General features: G+C 33.2%; 1 protein-coding gene across 8 annotated transcripts in view; it reads right to left on the bottom strand.

The window, feature by feature from the left end:
• Positions 1-6666: 6666 nt before the first annotated feature.
• LOC105327093 (potassium/sodium hyperpolarization-activated cyclic nucleotide-gated channel 3) overlaps positions 6667-27766 on the bottom strand; it is a 57266-nt gene continuing 36166 nt past the window's right edge. For 3 of the 8 annotated variants that reach the window (XM_034470650.2, XM_066087675.1, XM_066087677.1), the window contains exons 3-12: positions 18811-18974; positions 16319-16525; positions 14934-15031; positions 14305-14322; positions 13860-13910; positions 12894-13043; positions 11781-11999; positions 10605-10751; positions 9849-10092; positions 6667-9659 (exon numbers count right to left, since the gene is read on the bottom strand). In XM_034470650.2, the coding sequence (XP_034326541.2) occupies positions 8674-9659; positions 9849-10092; positions 10605-10751; positions 11781-11999; positions 12894-13043; positions 13860-13910; positions 14305-14322; positions 14934-15031; positions 16319-16525; positions 18811-18974 (2284 nt within the window). In that variant the 3' untranslated portion in view covers positions 6667-8673. The remainder of the gene's footprint in view (positions 9660-9848; positions 10093-10604; positions 10752-11780; positions 12000-12893; positions 13044-13859; positions 13911-14304; positions 14323-14933; positions 15032-16318; positions 16526-18810; positions 18975-27766) is intronic. The other 5 variants (XM_034470651.2, XM_066087676.1, XM_034470652.2 and 2 more) reach the window with 5 other exon arrangements.

Below are 27766 nucleotides of genomic sequence, written 5' to 3'. Positions count from 1 at the left end.
TTGGTAAAAATTCAGTTGCCTGTGGAATAATATGTTTGAAGGTGTCTAAGGCTTGCTTTTTGCCATTATTTCACAGTTGCTATATAATTTTCAAGGCTACAAAAGCGAGGAGGGTGACATGAAATATGATTTATTTCGTTTGAGGGACGAATTAGACAGAAATCAATTTCTACTTGATATAATAATGAATTAATTGTTCAGAAATATTAGGTTTTCATTCGAATACCTGTTTGTGTCACGTGGGTCTTAAGAACCGGTTTATTAGCAAGGCCATATAAAGAATTGCTTAGGTTCAAAAATAGCAGCCTAAGACGACACGTACAGCGGAAAGTTTAAATTTTTAGAAATGTTTTATTAAAGTAAATAAACCATGTGATCCAACTTTATGTCATAATTATATATTTGTACATTTAATATGCCAAATGTTAGATAGCTGCAGCGTGCCGTTGCTAATTCCACATAGTGTGTTGTTATTAAGGTCTTCCGTTTCCAACGGAAGACCTTGTACTGATTCTGTTGGAAATTCTTCATTATTATTTTTAAGGTCTTCCGTTTCCAACGGAAGACCTTCTTGTTATTCTTCGGTTTCTTTTTCCCTATTCTTATTATTATTATTTTTTCCCCTTTTTTTGTGCACGCGATTTCTCAGAAACGGCTCGGCCGATTTCAATCAAATTTTAGGATGTGATAGATATTCGTCTGAACTTGATTGGAAATTTTTTGTATTGATGACGTCACATCCGTTTTTGAGATATTGAGATTTTTCTAATTTTCATAGGGGTATTTTGTCTTCTGTTGTTCTCCTAAACTATAAGAGATATTAAGCTCAAATTTTTACGGTAGGTAAAGGAAAGATTGAAGTTTTGCATGATTGCTGTTTTGTATGTTTAGCACTACTGGCGCCAAAGCTCGCTATGGCTCGAAAATTGACATTAAAAAAGCGTCGTGAATTTTTGTGCTTTTCTCTCTTTATCTCTTTTCTGGAAAATATTTTGTTAAAACATGTAATGTAAAAAAAGTTTATACTTACAAAACCTTTCTGCTGATATCAGGAAAAAGGGGCTGGCCCCTCAAATTAGGGACCTAGAGGGCTCTAAAGTCTTTTACCCATAACTCTTTACCGAGGGATATTTTGTAATAATTTATATAAGCAAATATGTTTATCTTACAGATATGAAGCCAAGCAGTATAACGATTTTCTCATATGTTACGTAATTAGGGATTTTTAGGGGTCAGAAGTCCAAAACTTTGACCACCTATATCTCAAAAAGGAAAAATATTTTGAAATGCAGTATAAAAGAAAAGATGCTCAAAATGATGTACTTAACACCATGCAACCTAAAAAATTTGGTTCAGCGGTCCCAATAAGGAGATAAGGGACCGGCCCCTAAAACATTCTTTCTGGGATATCTCAAGAATAGTAACGAATTTCTGAACACTTGTTGAACAAAATGTCTTTATAATTAAATGACCTTTCATTTGATACCAAGAAAAAGGGGCTGGCCCCTAATATTAGGGACCTAGAGGGCTCTAAAGTCTTTTTACTATAGTTCTTTACTGAGGGATATTTTGTAATAAATTATAGAAGCAAATATGTTAATCTTACAGTTTTGAAACCAAGCAGTATAACGATTTTCTCATATGTTACGTAATTAGGGGTTTTTAGGGGTCAGAAGTCCAAAACTTTGACCACCTATATCTCAAAACGGAAAAATATTTTGAAATGCAGTATAAAGGAGAAGAAGCTCAAAATGATGTCCTTAACAACATGCAGCCTAAAAAATTTGGTTCAGCGGCCCCAATAAGGAGATAAGGGACCGGCCCCTAAAATATTCTTTCTGAGATATCTCAAGAATGGTAACGGATTTCTGAACACTTGTTGAACAAAATGTCTTTATAATCAAATGACCTTTCATTTGATACCATGAAAAAGGGGCTAGCCCCTAATATTAGGGACCTAGAGGGCTCTAAAGTCTTTATCCTATAGTTCTTTACCGAGGGGTATTTCGTAATAGATTATAGAAGCAAATATGTTTATCTAACAGTTGTGTAGCCTAACATTATAATGATTTTTCTCATGTGTTACGTAATTAAGGATTTTTAGGGGTCAGAAGTCCAAAAATGTGATAACCTATATCTCAAAAAGAAAAAATATTTTGAAATGCAGTATAAAAGAAAAGATGCTAAAATAATGTACCTAATAACATGCAACCTTACAATTTTTGTTCAGCGGCCCCAATAAGGAGATAGGATCCGGCCCCTAAAATATTCTTTCTGAAATATCTCAAGAACGGTGACGAATTTCTAAACACTTGTTGAACAAAACTCTTACACCTGAAACAAAATAGTATCAAACACTATAAATGAAGATCCTCTTTTCCTGTTTTAAATCATGTATAGCTGTTAAATACCAAAATCAAGATCGAACATAAATTTCAATTTCTAAAATCAGACGGAAGACCTCCTCGTTGCTCGCAACGAGATCGTGTCTAGTTCTTCTTCTTTTTCTTCTAGACGTTTCTTTAAACTGTAATATCTCGCTTGTTTGTCATTAGATTTTATTCAGATTTTCAGGATTTATTGTAAATGACAATAGCTTACTATAGCAAAAAATATGGTGAAATCGCTACTTCCGGTAATGAGTTATTCCCCTTTGAATATTTTTTTAGTGGGTCTCGTGTACCTGCAAAGGCTCCGAGTTGATCCGTAGCAAGTAGTTTTAATTTACAAATCTTTAATGTAGACATCTTGAACGTTGTCCTCCTAGTTTTATATGTTTGATTAACACACGTATACTGCTTAAAAAATTACATCGGAATTTATGTTTCAAAAAATGTTAAATTTTGCCTGTATCTTTGCTCAATAACTTTTTAGTTGTAATTTTTTTCTAGACACATATAGAATAAAAGTTGTGCAGAATATTAAGAGCTTTCATTTGATACCTTAAAAAAGGGGCTAGCCCCTAAAATGAGGGGTCTAGATCCCTTAAAAGTCTTTGCTTCATAACTCTTAAACGGTAAATTTTTCGATATGGGCGTCGCTGCAAAAAATGTTGTTTGTGACTTTATTGATCTCATAAAACTGTTTTTGTGTTCGTGTATTGCAAAATATGAGGGTAAAAAGTAATACGTGTTGACCAGTACTCGCGGCAATTTGGCCAAGTTAACGAAACTCTCCCTCGCCCGCGGCCGAGAAAATCGGTCACCGTGGTCGCGGCTGGGCTACCTAGCGGTGAGCGGTTATCTAATACACGAGAGTTGCGTCTCTCATAAATGAGTTTATTTAGACGCGAACTCAAAAATTGTTTTTAATTTTGATTACACATAAAAGTTTATGGACTAAAAGATTTGGTGTCAATTAAGAAATCGTTCAGTTAATTAATAAAAGCAATGTCATTCTCAATCTAAAGCAATATCAGACATAGATCAATTGTGGGTTTTAAGTTTAAAATAAAGAATTTCTATTTGATAGAATATGGTCATTATACTGCAAACTTTTCAAATCTTCCTGGGTTCTGAGCTGTGCGTGTCTGTGCGTTGTACCTTTACGTAATCTATCTTTCGTCCACGGCCGAGAAGATCAGCCACGGCTGCACTACTAGCGGTAAGCGATTATCTAATACACAGGATTCGCACACCGCGACGCACACTTAGATGAAGATGAATGTGTTTGAGTTTATATAGCCGTAAATACAAGAACTGTTTTAATTTTATATTATAAAAGTTTGTCCATCTTGTATTTATTTAATTAAACATTTGAGTGTAACTGAATATTAATGAAAGATATTACTCCAAATCGGAAACATAGTCAGACATAAATTAATGGTTGGTTTGTTTATCTAATAAAATTTACCCCCCCCCTCCCCCCCCCCCCCCCCAAATATGAAATGATGATCATCCCTCGCACATGGCCGAGGAGATCCAGCACGATCCAGTTCTTCTACATGTACCTTATCACGCGTTCATGTTTCATATTTTGCACGGACATAACTCTATTTTATTACGTTTTCAACTATTATATAGATTTATGACAAAAATAAATGAATTTATTTTACTTGTACAGTTGATTAAGCATTGATTTAATTAAAGGATAGCGTACAAGGTAGTTTAAAAATCAAATCAAATTATAATCAAAGTTCCATGTTACATGTTTGCGGTAGGTGCTAGCACGATAAAAGAATGTCCTGAATTGTCCTGAATTGAGGCATTGGATGATTATTTAAAAGAATATTATAGATTAGATTCTATCAGTCTATATTAATCACTCTGTAGATTTTCTACATGGTTGTTCGTTTCAGTGTGGAAGCGAACTCAGTGCTGCGTTCCCCCCTCCTCCCGCCCCTCTGACAAGTGCTCGCGCTGGATTTTTTTTTAAATTGGCGAAAAGATATCCAGATCTGTCGAAAATAATTGTTGGTGACTTCTTGTTATGTGTAACATTTTCTCCTCAACGTGTTTAATTTTCCCACCCGTGTGTTTATTCGGTCAGTCTGTGTTAATTCAATCGCCACGTGCGACCGAAGATCTTGTGTCGCTTCAGCGCACACAACTCAGAACATATGTAATTGAGTAACAGTTGGAAGGGTGCTTTTACTAAGACTATTATTCGAAGTCAATCATCTTCACATTAAAGATGTGAAATCGTAACCTAAGAATGTGGCTAATAAATTAACATGTTGAACACGCTAAACTTTTATAGTTATGAACATAATAATTCATAATATATTATAATTAAAAGTTTGAAGACAAAGACAATTTTGTTCTTCGGAAATACGACTACATTAAGCAATGCAGTCGATCACCATAGAAATCATCAAAGTACTGCAACTGTCGACGGATTTCTTATTTCTTTGAAAGACCATGATAATTCACTTGACTTGCAGACTATAATATAGCGACATATCTGCCTCCCAAAAATATATGCGCTTCTCAAAGTTACACTAAGTGAGATAGATGTGCGTTATTGGGAATTTTATTTATTGCTAATTGTATGGAAATTGATTTAAAAAATTTTTTTAATTGAAGTTGTGTATTATGAGGTTGTAATGCAACTTAATTTACTTACAAGGTTAGCTACAGCCAGTGGAATATATGTGGCTTTTATGTGAACAATGAATACCCAATATATTAAAATACAAGATAAATACTTTCCAGAACTATAATACAAATATGCTTGTGTATATGAAGGTTGCACCCTCATTTGTATGGCTGTAGGTGAGGAGGTATAGGTTTATTGATGTACATACAATGTATGACTGCACATACGGATTCCGGACCATGGCTACAGACGATAACAATGATAGTCTTTTAATACATCAATGCACAGTTTGATATAGAAACTGACCAGTTTCATAACTTCTTCGAATTTCTCTAACACGGACTGTCTAATTCCTTCCCAGAATTCCAATTTACGCAAGCGCAATTGAAGTTTTTTTTTAAATTTAATTAGTCAACCCACTGACATAAAAATAAGGATTTTGCATATCATTAATAGTCGAGAGAAGTAATATTCATTTCTGTAAATAAGGTTATTTAATTCACATTACAAAGCGGAGTCCCTATGAAACAGCACCATCTGGTGTAAAATTTAGATGCTCGCTTTTGCATAAATTCTCCCGCTCATCTTTTTTTAGCTGATTATATATTATTTTGAATGTCCAACTCTACTCGTATCATTAAATAATATCAGACGACACACATTTCCCTGTAGAAAATCTCAAAGATGTCATCAATTTTGACAAATTACTAAATTTTGTCAGCACGTAACAATTTTAAACTTGCAAATAGTCTTCAAAAATTTAGAAAGATTTAAATAAACAAGTTATCTTAGAGAAAAGATTACGTGTTTTGTAGGCGGGTTAGGTTTTTTAAAAAAAACCCTACAATTCCTGACATGAATCATGAGTACATACTGTTTATAACAATGCTTGCTACCCTTTGAAAATTTAACTCGCCATTAAACTTCTCACTTTTTATAGAATTTTTGAAACGATTACACAGATTGTGTTCGACAAATAGTTTTCCAAAAACTTTTTCTTCCTGTCTTGTTCAAAACACATTTTATATACATGTTTTCAATCACGACACGTTTTTATAACAAAAGCGGAACTGAAAGTTTAGTCATTATAATCGTTTGACACCATATCACATATATTTTTAACCCGCAGCAACAACGGAAGACCTAATCGTGGCTTTGCCACGAGCTCTGCTCTAGTTTACTAGTATTATGGTATTGAGCTTTCATTTTATTTTGGCCTAAAAACCAGTTACGGTACGTAGTTAATATGCTGTTACTTTGAATTAATCTGGTTTAAAAAGTGCACTTGAATTACTTTTTACCAACATCATATACAGTTTTTGTTAATTGACATTCGAGTTTCAAGGCTATAATTTCTTTAGTTTACCAATTCTTTTGGCTGGAACAGATATAAAAATTTGATATTGTAATAAATTTCAGCACATTTTCCTCAAACAGTAAATGTTATGTAATTATACCGTATCTTGATGATACAAACTGCATGTAAAACTATAGGCTCATACAGTCATCGTACATGTAATACCGCTTGGGTAATTTCTTTACTATATAGTGATGATTTGTAGTCCTTTATCTATTTATTGAGTGGATCTAATAATAATAAATAATAGAAGAGAAAAAGAAATCCAAATATGAAAATGTTTCAGTTTTTATTCTGATAACTCAGTGAAAATCAGTAAGTTCTCTGTCCTTGGCCTTTTACTAAAGGAGCCAGAGATAACGTTCTTACCAACATAAATAAATAATATATAACAAATATTCTTTAAAAAAAACAGAACGAAAGAAAGAAAAACGCGATGCATGTATAATATCACAGTCGATCTTATCTACAGAATAACATTAGTTTCTAGGAAACAATTATGTTGCAATGTACTAAATAATCTTGCTGTGTTACACAGAGGCAAAGGGGGATATTTTTCTCTTTTCTGGGAACATAAATACAACAAAACAATCATTTAATCGAAACATGCTTATTTCAAACAAAATAAGAAGTTAAAAAAGGGGGACAACGCCTTGGAATGTATTTTTTTTTTTAGAAAACAAAGAGACTTTAATACATTAGTAAAGTACGTTAACAAAACTTAACAACTACAAAGTGACAGAATCATCATGATGTAACACCGAAATACATTTTATACCAGTTCTTTAATATATAAATTAACAAATATGGACATTATGATGGATTTAACATGAAAAAATATAAACCCTGCAGCAATGTTTGGAAAATAAATCTAACCGTGAGTTTTATGAATTTTGCAATTGCATAAAGGAGTTGACTATCAGTATACACATAAAAACCAACAAGGGTTCGTGCTAATTTAATTTATAATACTGATAGACCAATGAAATTAAAGCTTTGAATTTTAAGAGGAAAAATAGTTGATCGTCAAAATATGCAAACCGAGACATTAAAGTAACAAAATTCGTTGTAAACTACACACTACAAAAAAGACAATTTGGCACGCATGATGTGCATTGTATATGCACTACAATAATATTCAAACACTAAACAGTAATATGAAAAAATAATGAACAAGACAAGGCAATTACCCTCATAAAAACAGTAAAATGTCTCATTATATCACTGTGTGATGTAGCAATGATATTGTAACTCTTACACATGGCACATGAAAATCTATCTTGCGAACCTTGAAATTTCATGTTTTCAAATTAAAATTAAATATATCTGGACTTCTTGTTTTTCTTACATAAAGCGGCAACAGACACATTTTTTTTTTTACAAAGAAGTGGTTCATCCTAAGAAAAGAAAAAAAACCCATGATGGACGATTGAAGAAACACGCACTTCGTCAAAGGAAAAACAGTATTACTTGATATGCATACAGTGGTATGATATAGAGTTTCAATTAAATCATGAGGTATCTTAGCTGTAGATGTCCAATTTGTAGCATAATAAAGCCTTTTTATTACAACCTTATGATAATTCTGTGATGAATAAAAATTTTTCGCGAATAATACATTGTTTAAAGATAAAAAGTTCAGATAAAAGGTCTTGGTCTAGATAAACTACATTTATCTTTTATGTTACCACATATCTTTAAAATATTTAAGAGGGTGGGCTTTATTTTGTATTTCAAACAACAAAAGTTTTCGTTTCTCTCGCTTTCGAAAATTAATTTTTTTTTTTTTATAGTTTTCCTAATTAACTACGTAACCACAATCCAATCATTTATTGATGTGTTTGATATAAATGCTACATGTACTAAACAAAATAAAATTTTCTTTACTATATAAAATTATCAGAATGCAAATAAAGGGCTGAAATAACTTAATAAATGTGACTATTATCCAACTTTCTCAATCGAGGGTAGAAATATTTATTAATTAATTATATTTTAAAAAAGTTTCTATTCTTAAGAAATATTTATGCTGCCTTACAATTTTCAATAAAGAGAAAAAAAACTATAATACCTAAAGAATTTAAACTTTGTTGTACTATTAAATCCACATGTATTTATACCTGGTTGCATAATAAAATTGCATTAAAAAGTCAAATATTATCTTTATGATATGGCATATTGAATCTTGTAATTAAACTTCATGATAAAAATCTTCCGAAGTGTACACTAAATTCGAACGATGAAATTTTTATGAAATGAAATTAAAAAAATGAAAATACTTAAAGATGGGAACTGGGTGATGACTCATCTATATCCTCTATCTGATAGACGCATTCTTTAGCCCTATCGGTCTGATGCACCACTGTTTCTGGTATACTATCGCTTCCTGATTGCACATTGAGAGGAGATTCCTCAACAATGTCCTGGGAATGCATATTGGTGGGAGGTTCTTTTTGTGAAACCGAGTGTTCTGATTTCGATTTCTTTCCCTTTAGTTTATGCCTCAGATCAGCTTGAAGGGGAACTGTTAGGAACTGAATCACACCGCCTTTCCCATCTGATGATGGTGAATCATTTCCTCCCGTTGATCTGGTCCTTTCTTTTTTTTCTTTCTTTGGTTCTTTCGGTTTAAAGAACTTCGTTCCAAGAAAACTGGCCCTACGAGGAAGATAACTTTGCCCCGATTGGCCCGACCCAGAATGATGTTCTATTGAATTCAAATTCGCTCCCACACTTTCCGATCGTTTTCTGTCAGAAAACCCTGCAAAACCTACTCGTAGCCCAAACAAATTGGAACCGGACGGCATCTTGCGCAACTTTTCCATTTTCCCGTTTGGCATATCAAGGGAATCCTTGTGAAGGCTCTCTCTTGATTTCGACTTCCTTTCCTCAGTGATTTTTTGCAACTTTCCTGTGAAATCGAACTTGAATTTTTTCTTCCTGCGCGAGCTTTTCGAACTCTCGGAGCTGTCGTCTGAATCTTTGTCCTCGTCTTCACTAGCACTCGTTACGACAGGGGTGGATTCCATGACGATCTCATTGACTAATTTCTGGTCCTCCTCCAGATCCGCTCTACTACTAACGATGCTCGGATTTTTGCCGATTTTCGTTAGTCGTTCTGCGGCAACACTTTCCATCGTTCTGCGCATGAGCGGATATCGTTCCAGTACTGAATTGAAATGTTGTACTGACAGTGAATATAAATTGACGTATGTTTCTGCCCGCACACTAGCCACTCGTTTTGCATTGGTAAGCAGGCATATCTCTACAAAAAGAAGTTCATTTCATAAAAAACCCCAATTTTACACATTGTTCTCCAAGAGAAAAATATATTCCAGTGACCTTATGCATATATAAGTTTAACATGCTGATATTTTGTTATAGTCATGCAGTGTTTAACTGTCGTACGCACACAAAAATCATTGAAGATTCAAAACAAAAACAAAAATTATACCGCCAAAATATGAGCCATCAGAAAGCGAGGTGGCGATTTCATTGTCCTTGGTGATAATGTCGACGATGCCCTCCTGGATAAAGTACATTTTATTTCCCATAGTTCCCTCCCTAATTACATAATCCCCCGGCTGAAAGACTTCGAATTCTAATTTACTGATGACCGCCGACACGAATTGAGGATCGGCGTTTGTGAAGAATGGCACGGATTTGACAAGAGCTCGACAGTTGTGGTTGATCACCTCCTAAAAACCAAATATAAACAGTGTTATACAACGCAAAAAGGTTGAAATAAATCTTACTTTACGCATAATGCTCATAGATATCATATTTATTTGTTTCAAACATAACCATAAATAGTTATCACTTATAATTTTTTCATAGGATTTGTTTCATTAGATTTAGAAAAATTACTCGTATTTCACATGTTTACTGCAAATTAGGAAAGGTAAATTCATAATAATTATTTTTAGGTGCTTGATCTATTATGACGTCATAAACGATTTGATATATTTTTCCAGTATTCTATGGCTTTAAAGGAATTTTGTGAAAATGAAGCAATTTATTGACATTCTATATTCAATAGTGAGAAAAATAATCCCGATTCTCGTTTCATATTCAATTAGTTATGAACCATCATTGAAATAAGTATCTTCCTGTAGGCACCTTTCATTGACTAGATCATTACCTCAATAGCAATATTTCGCGTTATTGTTTATGAAATTGGAGTCTGTATGGCCTCTATGATGTACCCTACCTGTCTTAAAACCTCGTTTAATTCGTCCAGTATGTTGTCTTCGTCAAACATTTTGCCTTGGTAACGGTGTTCATAGTATTCAGATATTTTCTGTCGCAGTTTTCTCGGAAGCTTTCTGTATATCATGTATTCTTCGACTTGTTTGAACTGATTATAAGATAAAATACATAGTCATTATAGATATAACATACAAATATATGTGTACTTTATAATATATGTGTACTTTTCTTACTTACTCACGTATGTACACTTACTTATATCACATGACTTCTAGTATATATTCAGTTTTTATAAGAATAGGATTTTTAATTTAACTTTCTAAAGACAATCCTCAGGTTTTTTGTAGGTGGAGAATGAATCCCCGTCAGTTACAATAATGAATGTTATTGCAAAAAAAAAAAAATATCTGGTGTAGACGAATTGGGAATTTTGTATCTTGTTATCTACAAAGCGCCTGTCATCGACGCTTGAGCATTGTCTTAATGAGTAGGCCTGGACATTAACTAAACTCACAAAAGCCGTTTATGAGAGGGCAATGACGTCATCAGACATAAACAATACCATTAGAGTACAAAAATCAAAGAAAAATTGACCTCTGGAGATTTTGATCAGTTCATTTTACCTTGCGTCATTATAAGAACGTGTTCTTAATTACACGTCCACCTGAAACTGCAGTACAGTATGGTACTTGGTGATATGGATTGAGCTTAGTCAGTTTATAAATGAGCCGGTCTGCACATTTGTGTTTTTAATGTTCAATTAAAGCAACCTGAAGTTTGGAAAGATTTTATATTGCTGTTAATTTGAGCTTTTTTGATAAAAATTCGTTACTTAAACCTTTATGATAAAAGAGACCAAAATGACACGTTGTATTCTATAAATCATATACTTAGTATATCAATACTTTGAAATTTTTAACGTTTTGATGAAATTGACAATAATGTATTGATAAACATCTTTTAATCAAAGACTGAGGATGATGTTTTCAAAACAAAAAGAACACCAGAGGTTTGTGAATCTTATTATCATGGCATCAAATGTTAAATTACATTTGCTTAAAATATTCTGCTTTGATAGAACCCATTCTCTCTATCACAAGATGAAATTTTTTGATTTTAAAAATTAAATTTTTGTGCAAAAGTATTTTCAATAGCATGAACGATATGGTACACATACCTTCTCGTTATAAAGTCTTCGTGATGTATCAAAAGATTGAATTATCGTTGTAGTGTGTCCAAGGAAAAGCGCGTAGCATGTAGCACCACTGAGCATGCTCAAAATTGTAAGCCACGTGTCTGTCATATTTTGTGGCGGGAAACGACCATACCCTATGCAAAGCATATGTGACAGAGCTTTGAACAAAGCCCACGTATACTGGGTCCACCATGAAGCATTCTGAAATTAAAAAAAAAATCCCAAAACTGTGGACTATCAACATCTTAAAAAATATTAAAGAGCTTAATTCAAAAATTAAATAAAAAAGCACTGGTTATGCAGCTATGTACATAAATAATCTTAATGTTCACTTCATTTAAAACATATATACTCCTGTAGTTCAGTTTGGCAATGACAGTAATCATAACAAATTGATAGGATCCCGAATGACCTTGAAACTATTTTACTGATTTGTATATTAGATAGGACCGTAGCATGATTAGAAAAATTAACTAAAACGCCATGCTTAGTACTTGTTCCCTTTTTTTAAGGATTTCAATAATTAATATATTTTTAGAAAGAAATATATACTGTGGCTATTATATGAAAATAAAAAATAAACCATGTTATAGATATCTTAAGAGAAAATAGAAAACTAAATCAACATGGTTTTTTTTTCAAACATCAAGTATCTTGTGTGAATGGTTTTCTCACAGGAAATGCTAGAAAGCAATCAGGGGCTCTATAGATTAAAAAAGGTTGCTCTAGTACATTTTTTCCTTAATCAAAACTGAATTGCTGCTTGATTCCCCCCTATTATTATCACCTCTTGGCTTCGGTGAGAATACACCCCCGCTAAACACCCTCTCCCTCACACTGTCTATATATATGTCTGACAGCTTTGTGGTTTACCTTCATCAATTTTTCACTTCAGGAAGAAGAAAAAAACCCACATTCAACCAATGCTTCATTAAATATGTATATGTCTGCTTCTGCTGTGCTATATAGGTCCAAACCTTGCATTTTAGTTGGTAGTATAGGTGGGAACTCGGCCAATTTAAACACAGGTTTATTATACCTTCTGCAAATCTAAATTATTTTCCTAAGGTTTTCTCTTGCCTTTATGTCTCTTACCTTAAGTTCTTCAATAGAAACCCAACAATCTCTTGGAAAGTCCTCTAACATGGGAACCAGAAACTGTAGACATCCGTTCCAGTGACCAAGGAGTAACATCAGACATATCAAATTAAATATCCGCATGAACTTTCCAGCCACAGCAAGGAACTGCAACAGGAAAAAAAAATAACGTCACAAAACAGTCCAATTTCATATACAGCAGACGTGATATTTATCCTTATTTGAATAGAAAAATTTTATTGGATAATTTTTTTTTTAAATTAAAAAATCGGGGAGGGAAGTGGAATGAAGTCAGCATGGTAACAAGGTAATTAGCCAAACCTTTTATTTCGTATATATATTATGTCAGCAATGTAACCAAAAGTTGCTGAAAGGATCAAGAAACTGTCAACATAACTTAAAGCAGTGTAAAAAGCAGCACATTGTGTTGATATATGGAGTTGATATATACAAGTAGCACAAATACTAAATATTTCATCACTTCATCACTGTTTTCTTCTTCTTTTTTTAAATTGAGGTACACATACTTTAGTTAAGTCTTTTCTTGGATCATGATATTCTTCAAAGTATTTCTTCGTTGATTTTTACCAAAAAAAAAGAACAGAAGAAAGAAAGAGGAGGCTAAAGAGGGAATTGTTGAAGCAAAATACATGACATACCACATATATACAATAGCCAGCGCATGCATATCAAGTCTGACACAAGAATCATACACCTAGTATATATATGAATAACAGTTATAATAGTTATAAGACATGACAGGTAGATTATGATGGGTATAGCCTGGTGTGACAGTTCATTCCAACATAACTAGTTAGTTACAGTTTAAACACCGAGCTCCAGCCCTTCGTGCATTGCATTCTAAAGAACAGAACTCTACTGTGCACTGGAGTTCAAACAGCCCACTGTATAATGCCTAGAGTTTCTCTGATTTGACAGTTTGTCCTACGGTTCACAACTCACCCCCGGGCGCCTGCGTCGTCCACACTTAGTCATACAAGGGTTTGCGTCAAACTAATCGAAATAAAACCATAAGTACACATATGTAACTATAGGATTCTTTTTTAAACTTAAAAGGAACAAAATTGATGACAGGTTTGGACGCCGTGGTAGAACACAGCTACAGGTTTTTTTTTATTGAGGCGGACAAAAATTAAAAAGAAATGGTTGTGTTAAAGGAAAACGTTGTCAGTGTTGATCAATGTTTTGTAGTGGGGTTAAGACACACGTCTGGGGCTTAATGACCTAATGATGATTAATAAATGTCAATTAATTATGTCAATTAATTATGATGATTCCCTAAACTCACTACGTCTACGCGATGACTTTAGTTTGGTCCACATGTGTTACGATTACAGATTTGATATGTTGCTAGGGATACACTGACAATTGAAAGCACATAACTCACCTTCTTAGATTTTAACAGCTGGAAAGCCAAATAAAAAGATACAATAATGAGACTTGGTGCTCTACATATTTCAGTATTAACAACAACAAATGATGTTAAAGTTTCGTAGAAGACGATGCCTGCCCTCTGTTATGCACCGTCTTTACTGACGTTGTTGATTAAAGTTGTATCAAGGGTATTGCAGTTACAGTCGATTTATGTCGGTATTAACATTAGAAGTAACAATGTTCAAACATTATACAACGGAAACGATGCATTGGGAAAGAAATATGGCCAAATTGGAGGTTGGTTTCACGAAAAGGGAACAATTCTATATAGTGACAAGATTAATTGTATTTAGAATTTGAAAGAACTGGTACGTATTCATACCATGCATTCACAACAATGCACACGAAATGAGCCCGAAGAATTGGTGTTCAAACACTCATGCAGTATATAAACTTGTAGGTCACTAAATAGTTTTTAAACAGAATGATCATCACTTCCCTCCCAAATCTCACGTTTTTATTGACATAATTAAAAATCTGGTTGATAACAGTTTAACTATATTCCGACATCTTTTTGTACAGATTCTGACAATGCAATACATGAATAGTTGCAGACGACACAATACACCTAGGAAATCTTACCTCCTCCCATTGCTGAACATAGCGAACCAGTCGCGACAGCCGCAACAGCCTAAGGAGACTCAGGAGTTTGGCTAGACGTAGAATTCGTAAGGCTCGCCCTGCAATAAATGCATAAATGCATCAGTACTGCAAAGACAAAAGAAAAACTCTTTCGATCCGGACTATAATTACTACATGTATTATCATCAATGACGTTTCCAATTTAAAACAAACACAAACCCCAAATGACGTAAAGTTCAGTCCGTCGGTTTATGTGGTATGGTATAGTGCTAGATATTTTTTGGATAATGTGAATGCCTATATTCATTTTTGTCCATTTTTAAAATACCTCGATGCAATTGTAGTCTCAAAAAGACAACAATAAAAAAGTGTTTCACAAATATAACTATAGCAAATGTGGAAAGAAAACCACATAATGATACTCAACACGCATGCGTGTAAACATCAATATACAATTAAAAGAAACGAAAAGTTTAATCTTTATGCATGTACATGTACATCAATTCTATACATACTATCATCAATACCTAAACCTTACCTGTATTGAAATCAACAAGAACATGCTTTGTGCCTACCCGTTAAATATAAGGTAGTGCACTTTGCAAGATTCTCATATTTATTCCCAAGGCGACCATTCACAATAATTTCTCAACTTACGGATACTTGCTTTGAGGGCAACAATTAAACGAAAAGTGTACAGCTTTGCAATCAAACACTCACAGAAAGTGAAAACTAGTACTAGAAATAAATTAATTCAATTATTACAAATATTGTTCAGCGAAATGAAAACATATTCAAAGAAAATCAAGGAGATATACTTTCAACATCAGATTTAATCGGGGTTTTTTTGTTGTTGTTGTTTTTGTTTTGTTTTTTTTGTTTTTTTTTTTTTTGGGGGGGGGGGGGGGGGGGTTGCATGCTTATCGTTCTTTTGTTGTTGTTATTTTTTGCGGGGGGGGGGGGGGTGTTTGGTTTTTAATTTGCTTTTGTACGTGTAATGTTTGAAAGCTTAAAAAGGTTAGTGCACACAAAGCAACTTACAATCGATACTTAAAAATCAGCGTAATTTGATGTTGAAACAAGCCTTCATCAGACTAGGACGATTAACCGATATTTTAATTAGATACATTCGTCGCTTTTCACTTGGCCATTGATCGTTTAATTGGAATGTAGCCAGCTTTAATTTTGCAAAACGAATGCAAAAACAAATAGGCTTTGGTTACGAACAATTTTCAAATTTTTCTTTTATTAAGCCGAGGAAGGCTTGTTTTATACAGAGGCTCTGAAAAAAGCTGATGCGTTTACGTGAGTAAGGTTAAATAAAAGGCAGGACAACGGAAATAAACAAGTCACGTGATAAGAGAGAGAATTATGGGAATGATCACCTTGCCAGTATGAGCCTGCATCCACTCGCAAACCCGTACCTGCATGGACCATTTGATAAAAGTCGGCTTCTGCGTCCCACCAAAGAAAGATATAGTCCATTGGTATTGTGCTGATTAAGTCGAGGAAAAACCAAGACTTGACATAATGTTTGGCAATCAATTTAGGGTCCAAAATAATCTCGTCGGCAAAATCATTTAGAATTATACCTGAAACATGAATAAAAAGGTTAAATATATCTTAAATGGATAATTGCTATATGGAAAGAAAATAAGATTTCGTTAAAAATATTCGTAATCAGAGATTTTGATTTCGTTTCTCTTTTGAAAATAAACAGAAAGTGAAATGAAAAGTAAAACTATTGGAAAGATTTACAATTCGTTGGCACAATGGCACAAGACAAAATACTCTGCATGGAACAAATTCTTGAAAACTTGCTATTAAACAGAAACCCGGGGAGTTTGGGATCTAAACATAAGTGCTTAAGAAGGCCAGTGTTTATTCACGCTGGTAACATAACACGAGACATTAAATCGTGCAGCTACGATGCCTCCATGTGCAATACGGCGCGCTTAGGTTCAGGTTATGTTAGATAAAACTGTCAAAAATATATACTTCAATCGATTTCATCTTCACAGTATTTGGAGATGCAACAGTGCAGAGGGAGAAAAGGGGGTAACTCCTTATCATGCTTCTTTCACGTGATCACGCAATGATTTGGAAATTAATACGTAAGTATGGGAGCTTTAAGTGCTTCTCGTTGGATTATTGAACAGGGTAATACCAGAGAGGAGGACATAATGCATTATGCACTGGTTCAACAATGCTAGGGTTCTGCGTAATATGGAAATATTATCAAAGGATGACGTTTTATGTATATGTTTGCAATTTTAATATCGAAATAAGAAAATCGATAAGGCATTATCTTCATAAGTCTTCAACAAGATGTTAGTTTTGATAGATCAAACATATTAAAAACTTGAAGACATGTTTGTAATGTTGAAGTTATACTTGAAGATTCAAGACTCTAGGTCAAGATCAAGGTAATAATGTGTTATTTGATCATGGCAAACGCACCAAATTGGAATATTGAAAATTGGATACACTTAAAGCTTGAACAATATATGGCCTTACTTTTCAATGTCAGTTGCACAGTTACAGATTATGATAATATTTGTTGAAAGAAAGGCAATACTCAAATCTTGAATGTACAAATTCACCGAATTTGCAATAGAAAAGTTTCCATGTCAAAATAATGAAAAATCTACAGTGTAGCAAATTTTTTTTACATTGATGAAAATATTGTCATGGACAGAGTATCATTGTAACGATGATAAGCATCACGCATCGAATTACAGACCATAGCACGATTGGAGTTACACTAATTGACGGGAACACTAGGAAATAGTAGTAAAGTCCTAAAGTTTTTTTTTCAATTTTAACAATGATAATATGCATTACATTTTTAAAAAGATCGCTTATTTTCGTTGTTGAAATATGGCAGAAGAGCCTTGAAAACCCACAAATCAATTTGATTTTTGAAAGTGCATGCATAAATGTACATATGTAGCTTGGACAGAAGGGAGAAAATAAGGTTATCATAGCTACGAGACCACTTACCCTTTGTTTGATATCTTGCAACTACATGTATTAAAGTAAATACTGTGCAAATAGGATCCGAACAGTATTACAAGTATTCATAACACAACTCCACCTTTTTATGTGGTAATATGTCATTTGCCTTAATGTCACGGTACAATATCTCATGGTAGGCAAGAGCAACAATTGACATTTTCTTGATACGCATAGAAAAAATTAATGAATTTTGAACGAATTTTCCTCCAATGTGACAATGTTAAAAAAGTATAGGGAAACTTCACCTAGAGGTGAAATAATACGATACAAGGCATACACCACTCACCACCACCACCAACACCACCACCCTGATAAGGATTTTGTGGAATGCTGATATTATTATATTTCAAGTCATTAATTTTTTGCTTGCCAGATATCGAGGTTTGCTCCCTTCCCTTTCACATGTTACATGTACGTGTCGGCCTTGAAATCTAAATTAAAGTATCTAAGACTATTTGGGGAAAAAAAAGCATAAGAACTTTGATCACTAGAACCAGAGTGTATTTAGTTCAACTATCGATGGAATAAAATATGCCAGTGTAAATGACCTAGATAATTCTTTTTTTTCTAATACTTGTGTCGTCATTATTTTGCAATCAGAAATTACTTATAGATAAAAACGGGATCAGAAGGCGATGGTGCTGCTATACAGAGCCTGAGCTGGCTTAAAATAGAATCAATTGCACATATACAATGTAAAAATAGTAACCAAAATCACACTTGTCACCAAGAGATATAATTTATTTAGGTTCCAAAACCGGAACAGACAAAAACAAAGCTGTTATTATTCTAGATTTTTGGATGCGGACACCCAAATTAAGATAGTAACGCCATTCAGTCCTATAATACTAAATCTTACCTGTCCGGAAGTTGATAATAATATCCAAAAAGAACACGGTATCGGATATACAGTTGAATGCTATCCATTCCTCCGAGAGATCATTGTTGAAGAACGATATGGCTACTGGTAAGATGATAAGGTTGGCTAATAGAAGGACTAACATGAACAAGTCCCAATAAAACCTGGAAAAAAAGAGAATTGCTTATTTAGAAATAAATTATCAATAAAATTTCGTTTTGTAATTGTTTTCAAAAATTTTCGATCAAACTTAAAAAAAAAAAAAAAATACACAAGTAATTCTTTATTATACGTAATGTATCTATCAATTAACTTTCATTTCATGTGTTTTTAAAGAATTTAGATTAAAAAAATTAAAAAAATAAAGATACAAATACAATGATTTATCGTATTATGAACACAAACTTGTACATTTATCCGAAAAAGGGTAAATGTATCTAACCAAATGATGTATATTGTTGTATCTAAACTCTTGTAAATAATTGAGTAAAAATATATAACGAGTGATTATATAGATAAAGACCAGTTGAAATCATGAAATGCGATTCTGTAATGATTTTGTCATTTATACTTATTGGTTAAAAACATCTATCGATAATCATTTTTGTCTCTATGAAGTGGATATATGAATTCATGAGAGGTACACAATTCCAAATAAAATTACATATGCATATACCATGGACATGTTTATTTCTGGTAAATATTATTCTAAAGGTTGCAAACGTTTCAAATTAATCGAAGAACACCTACCTACTCGTTTGATCTACATACAGTTAATTGTTTACACTGTTAAAGTCAACTTGAAAGTGATATCAACATAAATATTTATAAGCATCTTTCGCTTTGTCCATACGAAAACATTTAATAACGTTATTGTTATTTGCAGACAATTCAACGTGCAAGGTTTCACTTCCAACAGTAAGAAGCGTATTTTGTCAACATGCTCACAAAAGGAGAAGGGCAATGGCACAACCAGATCTCTCAGTTTCATTCAATACACCATGACCGATTTTAGATTTGAAGCACGTTCTCCCCATCAGCTATCTAATATTCATTAACTCGCTCTTTTGATGTTTTAATTACTGTTTAGGTTCCATTGTCTCTTCAGTCTTTCTTTTCATCTTATATTTGCTTATTTTTTAATTGGAGGTATCGTAGCAAGCGTTGTACTTGATGTCGTTAAGAAGCTCAAGAATCAATGGTTAAGGGTTACTTATATAAAGACAAGAATGTACGACTTGAAAAAATGAAAATGGTCTACGATTCTTATTTTGATTCTTACGTATATAATTATCGTTAACAAATGTTAGTGAAGGCTTTTAACCGCGGTTTTTTTCGATGATGACAGAAGGACTTTTAGGGAAAAAACAAATCTGACTAAGAAAACATTCACCAAATTATCAAACATCAACATACATTATGAAGCTTTCAACAGAATGAATTTTTCAAGGAAAAAAAGAAGAGACAAATTTCAAATTTCCACGACCTAACAAAAGTAGGCATTGTTTATATATTAAAACGGAAAAAAATGTTACAAAAAATATATTTAAATAATTATATCGTTTCAATTTGTTCAAATTCTCGACGTATCTCGACACTAGAAACCAGGAATGTTGGGTATATAGAAGTCTTTAAAATTTATATTTACAAAAAAATCTCCAAGACTACTGACGATACCAAACTTCTATATCTAATACCTCTGTAATGTTAACCCGGCTTATCTTCATTGTATTATCACTTCATGCATATAAGGATTATATACTGCCTCCCTATTATTCGATGAAATTGATAGCCGGACAGAGGAAATTAGGAAATTTCTAATTAAATCGCCATTACAGTATATTTAGCAGCAGACTCAATCAGACCTGTGGTTTAGTGATTAATTTACTCCTCTGATTTGATTTTCTACCAATCAGACGTTTAAGATTACAGTGATAGAATGAAAAACTAATGAACGGCGTGGAACATGTACAAGATCCCCGGATATCAATCAAGTCTTGATACACGGTCAATACTTGGCTCCAGCGACGAGTAATTCACGGCTACTTAAGCTGAGAGAGAGAGAGAGAGAGAGAGAGAGAGAGAGAGAGAGAGAGAGAGAGAGAGAGAGAGATGAACATTGACAGCTATATCTATCATGTGGCAATATTTATTTTTATTTACTTTGGCGCATATTGAAGTTCTTTTCATTTTGTTCTATCGGCTACCGAAGCTTTTTCTGCTCAGTGGTTTAAAAAAGACGCTTAGAATTATGCAGAAGCAGCATACAATTAGCTTTCTCTGTAAGAAATGTTACTACCAAGATAATTGGTCAAACATTCATGTATTCAAAGACCGACAATTTAAATTAAAATTTTCTTTAGTAACTTTTATACAATTCAGAGACTTCTTGCGATTTCAAGCAGCGCAAAGGCCACCGTGTGAATTAAGCCCAAATACGTATTGATGCGTTGTAAACGAAAACTAATGTATTTAAAAAGAAAGCTCTTTAGAGTTTCCTTACATCAGTAAATGGAGAATTCACCCATCCTTAACCTCAAGCTTTCACTCGCTGATATTGATAATTACAGGTCATGATCGATAGGGTCAGTTGCGGTGAAAGGAAGCTAAGTAACGGGGAAGAAAGCGGGGGTCGACCGGGGTCGATCCATACATTCTGTTATCCTTTCTTAGATTTCTTTATAATTAAATCCAATGCAATGAGTGGATGGCTTTGAATGTATACCTGAATATGCGAATGAAGAAACAATTTTTTTTTAAAGACAAGGTGAAAAATGACAAGTATTGCTAAATTTATATATATTTTACTTATATGTACGGAGAGAACGATGGTTCTTTAAGCTATATCTACATGTATATATAAAGGCTATTTGAATTTAAAGAAATAAAGTATAAATGCATGATTTCATTTTCAGACGCAATATACAAAGCATGAAAATATATATGTTTTTGAATGTATTGTAGTACATGTATAGTAAACTCTAACATTTTTGGGCATCTTAAAGTGTAAAAGAATGACTACCTCATTTCCAAACCAATCTGACATACGGAGATAGGATTAATCTATGGTCATTTATAACCAGCCCCATTAACATCAAACATCTTTCTTTCTTCAGCTAATATAGATAAAATTCACACATTTATACAAACAAACACGTTCATTAGAGTTCTGTGCAGTTGTTCAAGACTTGATTTCCGCTCTTGTCTCTTTTTATGTTTGGGAGCTAATAAACTACAAGAACTGAACAGAGCGAACTATTTTTATTCAAACAGACAAACTCAAGGCCAAGCAAAGAAGCATTCCGTAACCTAAAGGCCTTATGTAGGTTCCATTTATTCTAAACTCCACATGAGATACACTTTAAAAATATCTGAAGCATCGGCATATTCTTAAACAATTAGCTTCCACATTTTTTTCTGTTCTTTGGAATATATCAAGACCCTTAATATTATAAGGAGTCCGTTATTTTGTCACGTTTGATACAAAGTTTTTCTAAACGTTATTATATCTATGTTTTTTTAAACATATTGTTTACAATATGTTCTTTACATATTGATTTTATTCATTGATTAATAAATCTTAACAGGATTAGCTCAAAATTAATCCTTTACTCTAGAGTCGAGATTAAAGATTTTTTCAATCATTCAATTTCTTTTTAAAAGACATCTAGTAGCTATTTTTTCGACAATGTATAAATCAATATTTTGAAATTTTCTCTAATGCTGAGGAAGACCATGGACGTGCATGCAGTGTTTTCAAAATATTGTACAGTATAAACATGTAAGCATTTGAGCGATGATCGATGTTTGGCCCCTTATATGGGTGTCGATGACAACCCATTCTAAATTAGATGTATATTTAAAATGGATATTTAAAAAATTCACAAAATCGCTTAAATTCGCAAAAATTTCACACAACAATATTTGCATGCATATAAATGGTAATTGTAACGACAAAACGCTTTTGCGTCCTGCTAAACATTTTACTCATAGAATCTTATCACATTTGCAACATCCCTTTTACAGCGAAAAGTTCACTTTGTTTCAGATAACAGTTTCGCTGTATCCATATATTTGAGAGTCTGTTTTGGCAATCCTGGAAAATATCATCATTAAAGAAAAAAAAATATTTTCTTTGTCAACGAATTTATTTTGACTATCCTATACAGTACATGGCCATATTAGAATATTAGTATTCATTAACACCAGCCTTACGTTAAGATTGTATGGTTTTTTGTTCAATAAGATTGCACTATACCCAAGGGTAGCAATAAAACTTCTTGGAAGATTCGACGTTTGAATTACCTACTCGCTCACTTAAATGTTTACAGCTTTCAATCTGTTTCCAAGTATATGTCAGTTGAAATGTTAGAAATTGCTCTGATCCGCGAGTGCGAAAAATCTCATTTCCTTTCCAAAATATATTGCAAATGAAAAGAACAATTGGAACAAGCTGTGCCCTTCCAGAGGGAATAAAAGAGTCCATGGAACCTTTTCAGATGTTAAATTCAAACTCAAACAGAAGCGTAACCAGACTTTTGTTCAAATAAACATATTTTTCACGGAGATAACCCTGGCTTTTGCCTGGGCTCGTAGAGCTTTCCTCTGACACTTCGTCAGCATTCGGAGTTTGAGAAATGTTTACACAGTGTATAGTAAACACTAATATTGCTTTTGCGATTCGTACGAGAAAAAAAAACCGAAAAAAATATAGAACGGCTAATTGTGATGGTATGTGTATTGATTATTTTGCTCGTTTTACGCCATTTAGGATTTGAAATAAAACTCGACATGAAAAATCTGACCAGATTGTAATGTACTTTTCCATTAATGGAGTAATCTTTGCTTCGCGTAGTGTCTTTTAAAAGATTATGACTTTAAGGCAGTTTAATACAAGACAAATAAAATGACTTTTTCCTCGGTCTTACTGAAATTGAGTATTTATGTAGCTGGCAATTTTACTGAGACTTTTTAAAATTTTCTCGCCTCAACCGATGATGCCTGGATCTGAACGATCTAACCTAAAGGATCACTTAAGTCAAGGCGTTATTTCGCAGTTTTTCATCTTCACTGAATATTGTATACTGAATCCTTACTTAAATACAAATTATAGGTAAATCGCCACTCTCTTTGAAATGTTACCGTTTTCATTATATGTATACTCGATAGTACATGTAAATACAAAAAATTCTGGTACACAAATTCAGATTTTATTTCATTTAATAATATATCTTAACAAGTGATGTTCTTATAGTGTATATTATATATTTTATTCGATCTGGAAGTAAAAGAAATCAGGACATCATATGTACATGAAATGTTAGATCATATTGATCTGCGAATATGAAAACATAAAAGGCGGAAGGGTTGTGCGAAATAGTTTAAAGCATTTATATAATATTGAAATTTAATGATCACTGCTGATGGATATTAAACGATAGTATGTAAGTATACATTTTATTTGTTATTATTTCTTTGTAGGAACATGTCAAATTCAAGAAGATATTGGTTTCCTCTGATAAATTCAATAGACTTAGCAATGCCTGAATACAAAATTTTGTCCAGACATACATAGAAAAAATGTTTAAAATTACATATTCTTTTTCAGTCGAGCCAACTTATTACATGTACTACTAGTTTTTTTTAATACCAAACCAAACAATATCTATGCGTACAAATACTAGTAATCATTTGAAGAAAAAAAAATTGCAGTATTTCCCATATGTCAAATATGCCTGGAACGAAATTTTGATCTCGGTTAAGTGTATTAAAAAAGCATTGGCCCGGGCACCATATTTTTAGCTGGATGATATGAAGTTATACCACCTTTTTAGAGATAATGGCATCGAAAATGCGATATTCACAGCTTGATTTTATGATAGTAATCTTAAGTTGAACTATTTTCAGAGGGAAACCTTCTTTTTTTTATTCACCCTTTAGAGGCATTTAAATCGATCGTTTGCAAAATGAAAAAGCAAAAACAAATTCGAAATTCATTTTAAAAAATCGAAACGATGGAATTCGCTTAAAAAAAAAGAAAAAAAAGAAAAGAAAAAGATAATTCAAGATGTGAGGTTGCGATTTTTTAAAAGACCTTTCGAAGAAAAGAGGGGGATTTTCGATCAATATGACAATCAGAGGAAATTAAAATACTAGGGGCTGGGATAAGCATCACAGAAGATTACGTGTTTAGAATCGCCGTACAATAGTTAAGTCTTATTCCTTAGAGACCTAACAATCATCCGTCCATGTTTTTTTTCTCTTGGAGATTAACCAATACAGCTCCAATCAGAGTCTATTCTTATACTCAGACAGCAAAGACGGACATCCCTGTTCCATACGTACTGATTGTGCTAAGATGTCTACAATTTTCCTTCAGGTTATTATAGCACGATAATTTAAAATCGTATTTGACATTCTACTTTTTTTTTGGTTACTACTAGTAAAACAATGCGGGGTCTTTGCAAAATCTCTGTTTTCGTAAATAGTTACCAAAGTTCTACTTATCATTTGTTTCCTCTAAATTATTTTTTAATTCATTGACAAATCTCATCGAGTCTAAAATTAATTTCTTTTCTTACAAAAAGCACCAGGAACATTATACATAACCAAGTCAATAAATCTTGTAACGAGCATCTCCTGCAATATTCCTTCCTCCATATCATATCTAGCTAGCGAAGACGGTTTGATTAATTTGGTCAATAGTGATATAGGAACCATTCATCAGAAACCCTTTCCCCTATGCGTTTGGTCACTTCCAGGAATCGGGCATTATTGCTCTTGCAAGAAGCTGTTCTTGTAAATAATGGCTATCTACGGGGAAGGGGTTTGGACCGTAGCGATAATGCTTTCCAATTTTTGCAATTTAACAGCGGCTCTAGACTCGAGTAAATGTACAGCGAAGATGAGACGGTCCATTTGGATTATTTGGGTATGGCCGGTAATCTATTCTGATCTCTAAGCAGTTCTATACAATCTAAAAATGGAACAGAAGAAGGAAAAAGTCTTCGACACTCATCAATCGTAGCCAGACCAAATTTGTTTTGGAACGTTATGTCAAATTTGTAACTGAAAAACAACCCAGCAGTCAGATGATAACCTTTTTGAAAAGTTTTGTCAATTAGAATTCTGCTTTATGATATGTATACATTGCAATTGTGGCAGCTTGTATTTTAAGACATGGCACGAGGGAAAGTCTAGCGATACACGAAAACATTGGTTGCTCAGCGTGCGCGTAACCTCATAGATTCCCGCTTGTGTAAACGTTACGTCCATCACTGGGAGCTTTTACTGGAAGAGCTCTCGTTTATCTAGAGAAAAGTTTGGAATCAAGGAATTTAAATGCTCGTAAAAAATTTCCTTCGAGACGGCTGAAGTAAGATAAATACACAAGCCACGTGGCCAGTAATTTGTCTGCATTGTGTATATGCTGTGGAAGTGATAAGGAATAAAACATGTACAACAGAGACAGATCGGGGCAATGTGTATTTACTGTGAGGGTGAAAAACTCCACCTGGTGACGCCGAATGTTATTAATGGATTACAGAGACTTCCCTTATGAAAATGCTATTCTGTTTTGTGCAATGGCCGTTCCCCCACGAGATGAAAAATCGAAAAATTTTCCTCTCTATATCTGCAGTGATGTAAACGTGCTGCCGTTCATTTTATCTCTATATGCCGCAAAATGACACCCTCATTTTTACATGTAATACTATTACATTAATAGCATATCTACTAATTTTTTTTTACGAAGAAGACGCCTTGAAAATCGACGATATGCCAATTAAGGACACGGCATACCGCTGATTTAACCATCAATTCCAGCCTGTTTTTGCGCTGTATGACACATGTCAAAATCATTATCCTGAGATTGTTTTGTAAGAGCCCTGTTCATTAAAAAGGTCCCTTCTCTTTAGCAGTGAAATAGAAATACATCTTCTTCGACATATTCTATTCTAACATTTATTATCCATGAAGATGTATCATGTACATTTCACTGATGTAACATTTTTTACCATTGAGAAAATCCACTATCATATGGGTTCGTTTCCTTTTTTAATATTCACTCTACTCACATGTTCAGTAGATTTTTTTTTTTGTTATGCATTTTGTCTATCACTATATATATATATATATATATATATATATATATATATATATATATATATATATATATATATATATATATATATATATATATATATATATATAGTTGTATAATTTTCTTCCCAATAGTTATACTGTCACTGATAAAATGACTGATGAATTACCTGACTGTCAAATTAATTGATGACTGTTATAATGCTTATTCCTCAAGAATAGCGTTTTTTTTAAAACTCAGTAATAGCAAACCTTCAAGAACCAAATTAAGTCGGACAAACGCTTTATTTGTTCCTTTAAGTGAGCAACATTACTACAAACATGATTTTATAAAAGCTTGTCGTATGACATAATATCTTACAAATTTTTGCACTGTTCAATATTTATTGCTTGTAAATTAAGGATTGATAGACAAACTAGTACTGTATTTGTACAAAGTCCGAATACAGTCTAATATGATTTGTTATAATATTTCAAAAAACTGTACAAACTGGTCGCAATAGAGGTCAATGTCAGAGCTTGAGCAGTATGATTAGTTGCTTTGACGATTAATTCGACGAGACTTGCCTTGCTGACAGGCATAGACATGTCATTCATTGTAGTAAAATGTATAGCAGAAACGCCATACATGTATTTTTAAAATGCCTTTGGAATTTCTTTTTCATACTTTTCGAAAAATAGAATTTTTCAGCTCCAAATTTCTAAATGACAAAATATTTCAACATTAAATATGGTATTTATCACAATTATTTCTATGGTATACAATTATGTTTGGCCACATTTCACACGGTTCCTTTTGAACAGTCTATAACTCTGATAATTTTGAGTTTGTGATGATACACGAAGACGACAGAGA

Source organism: Magallana gigas, chromosome 6, assembly GCF_963853765.1.
Source record: "Magallana gigas chromosome 6, xbMagGiga1.1, whole genome shotgun sequence".
In the NCBI taxonomy this organism is placed as follows: Eukaryota; Metazoa; Mollusca; class Bivalvia; order Ostreida; family Ostreidae; genus Magallana; species Magallana gigas.
This window is presented reverse-complemented; position numbering and strand designations above follow the sequence as displayed.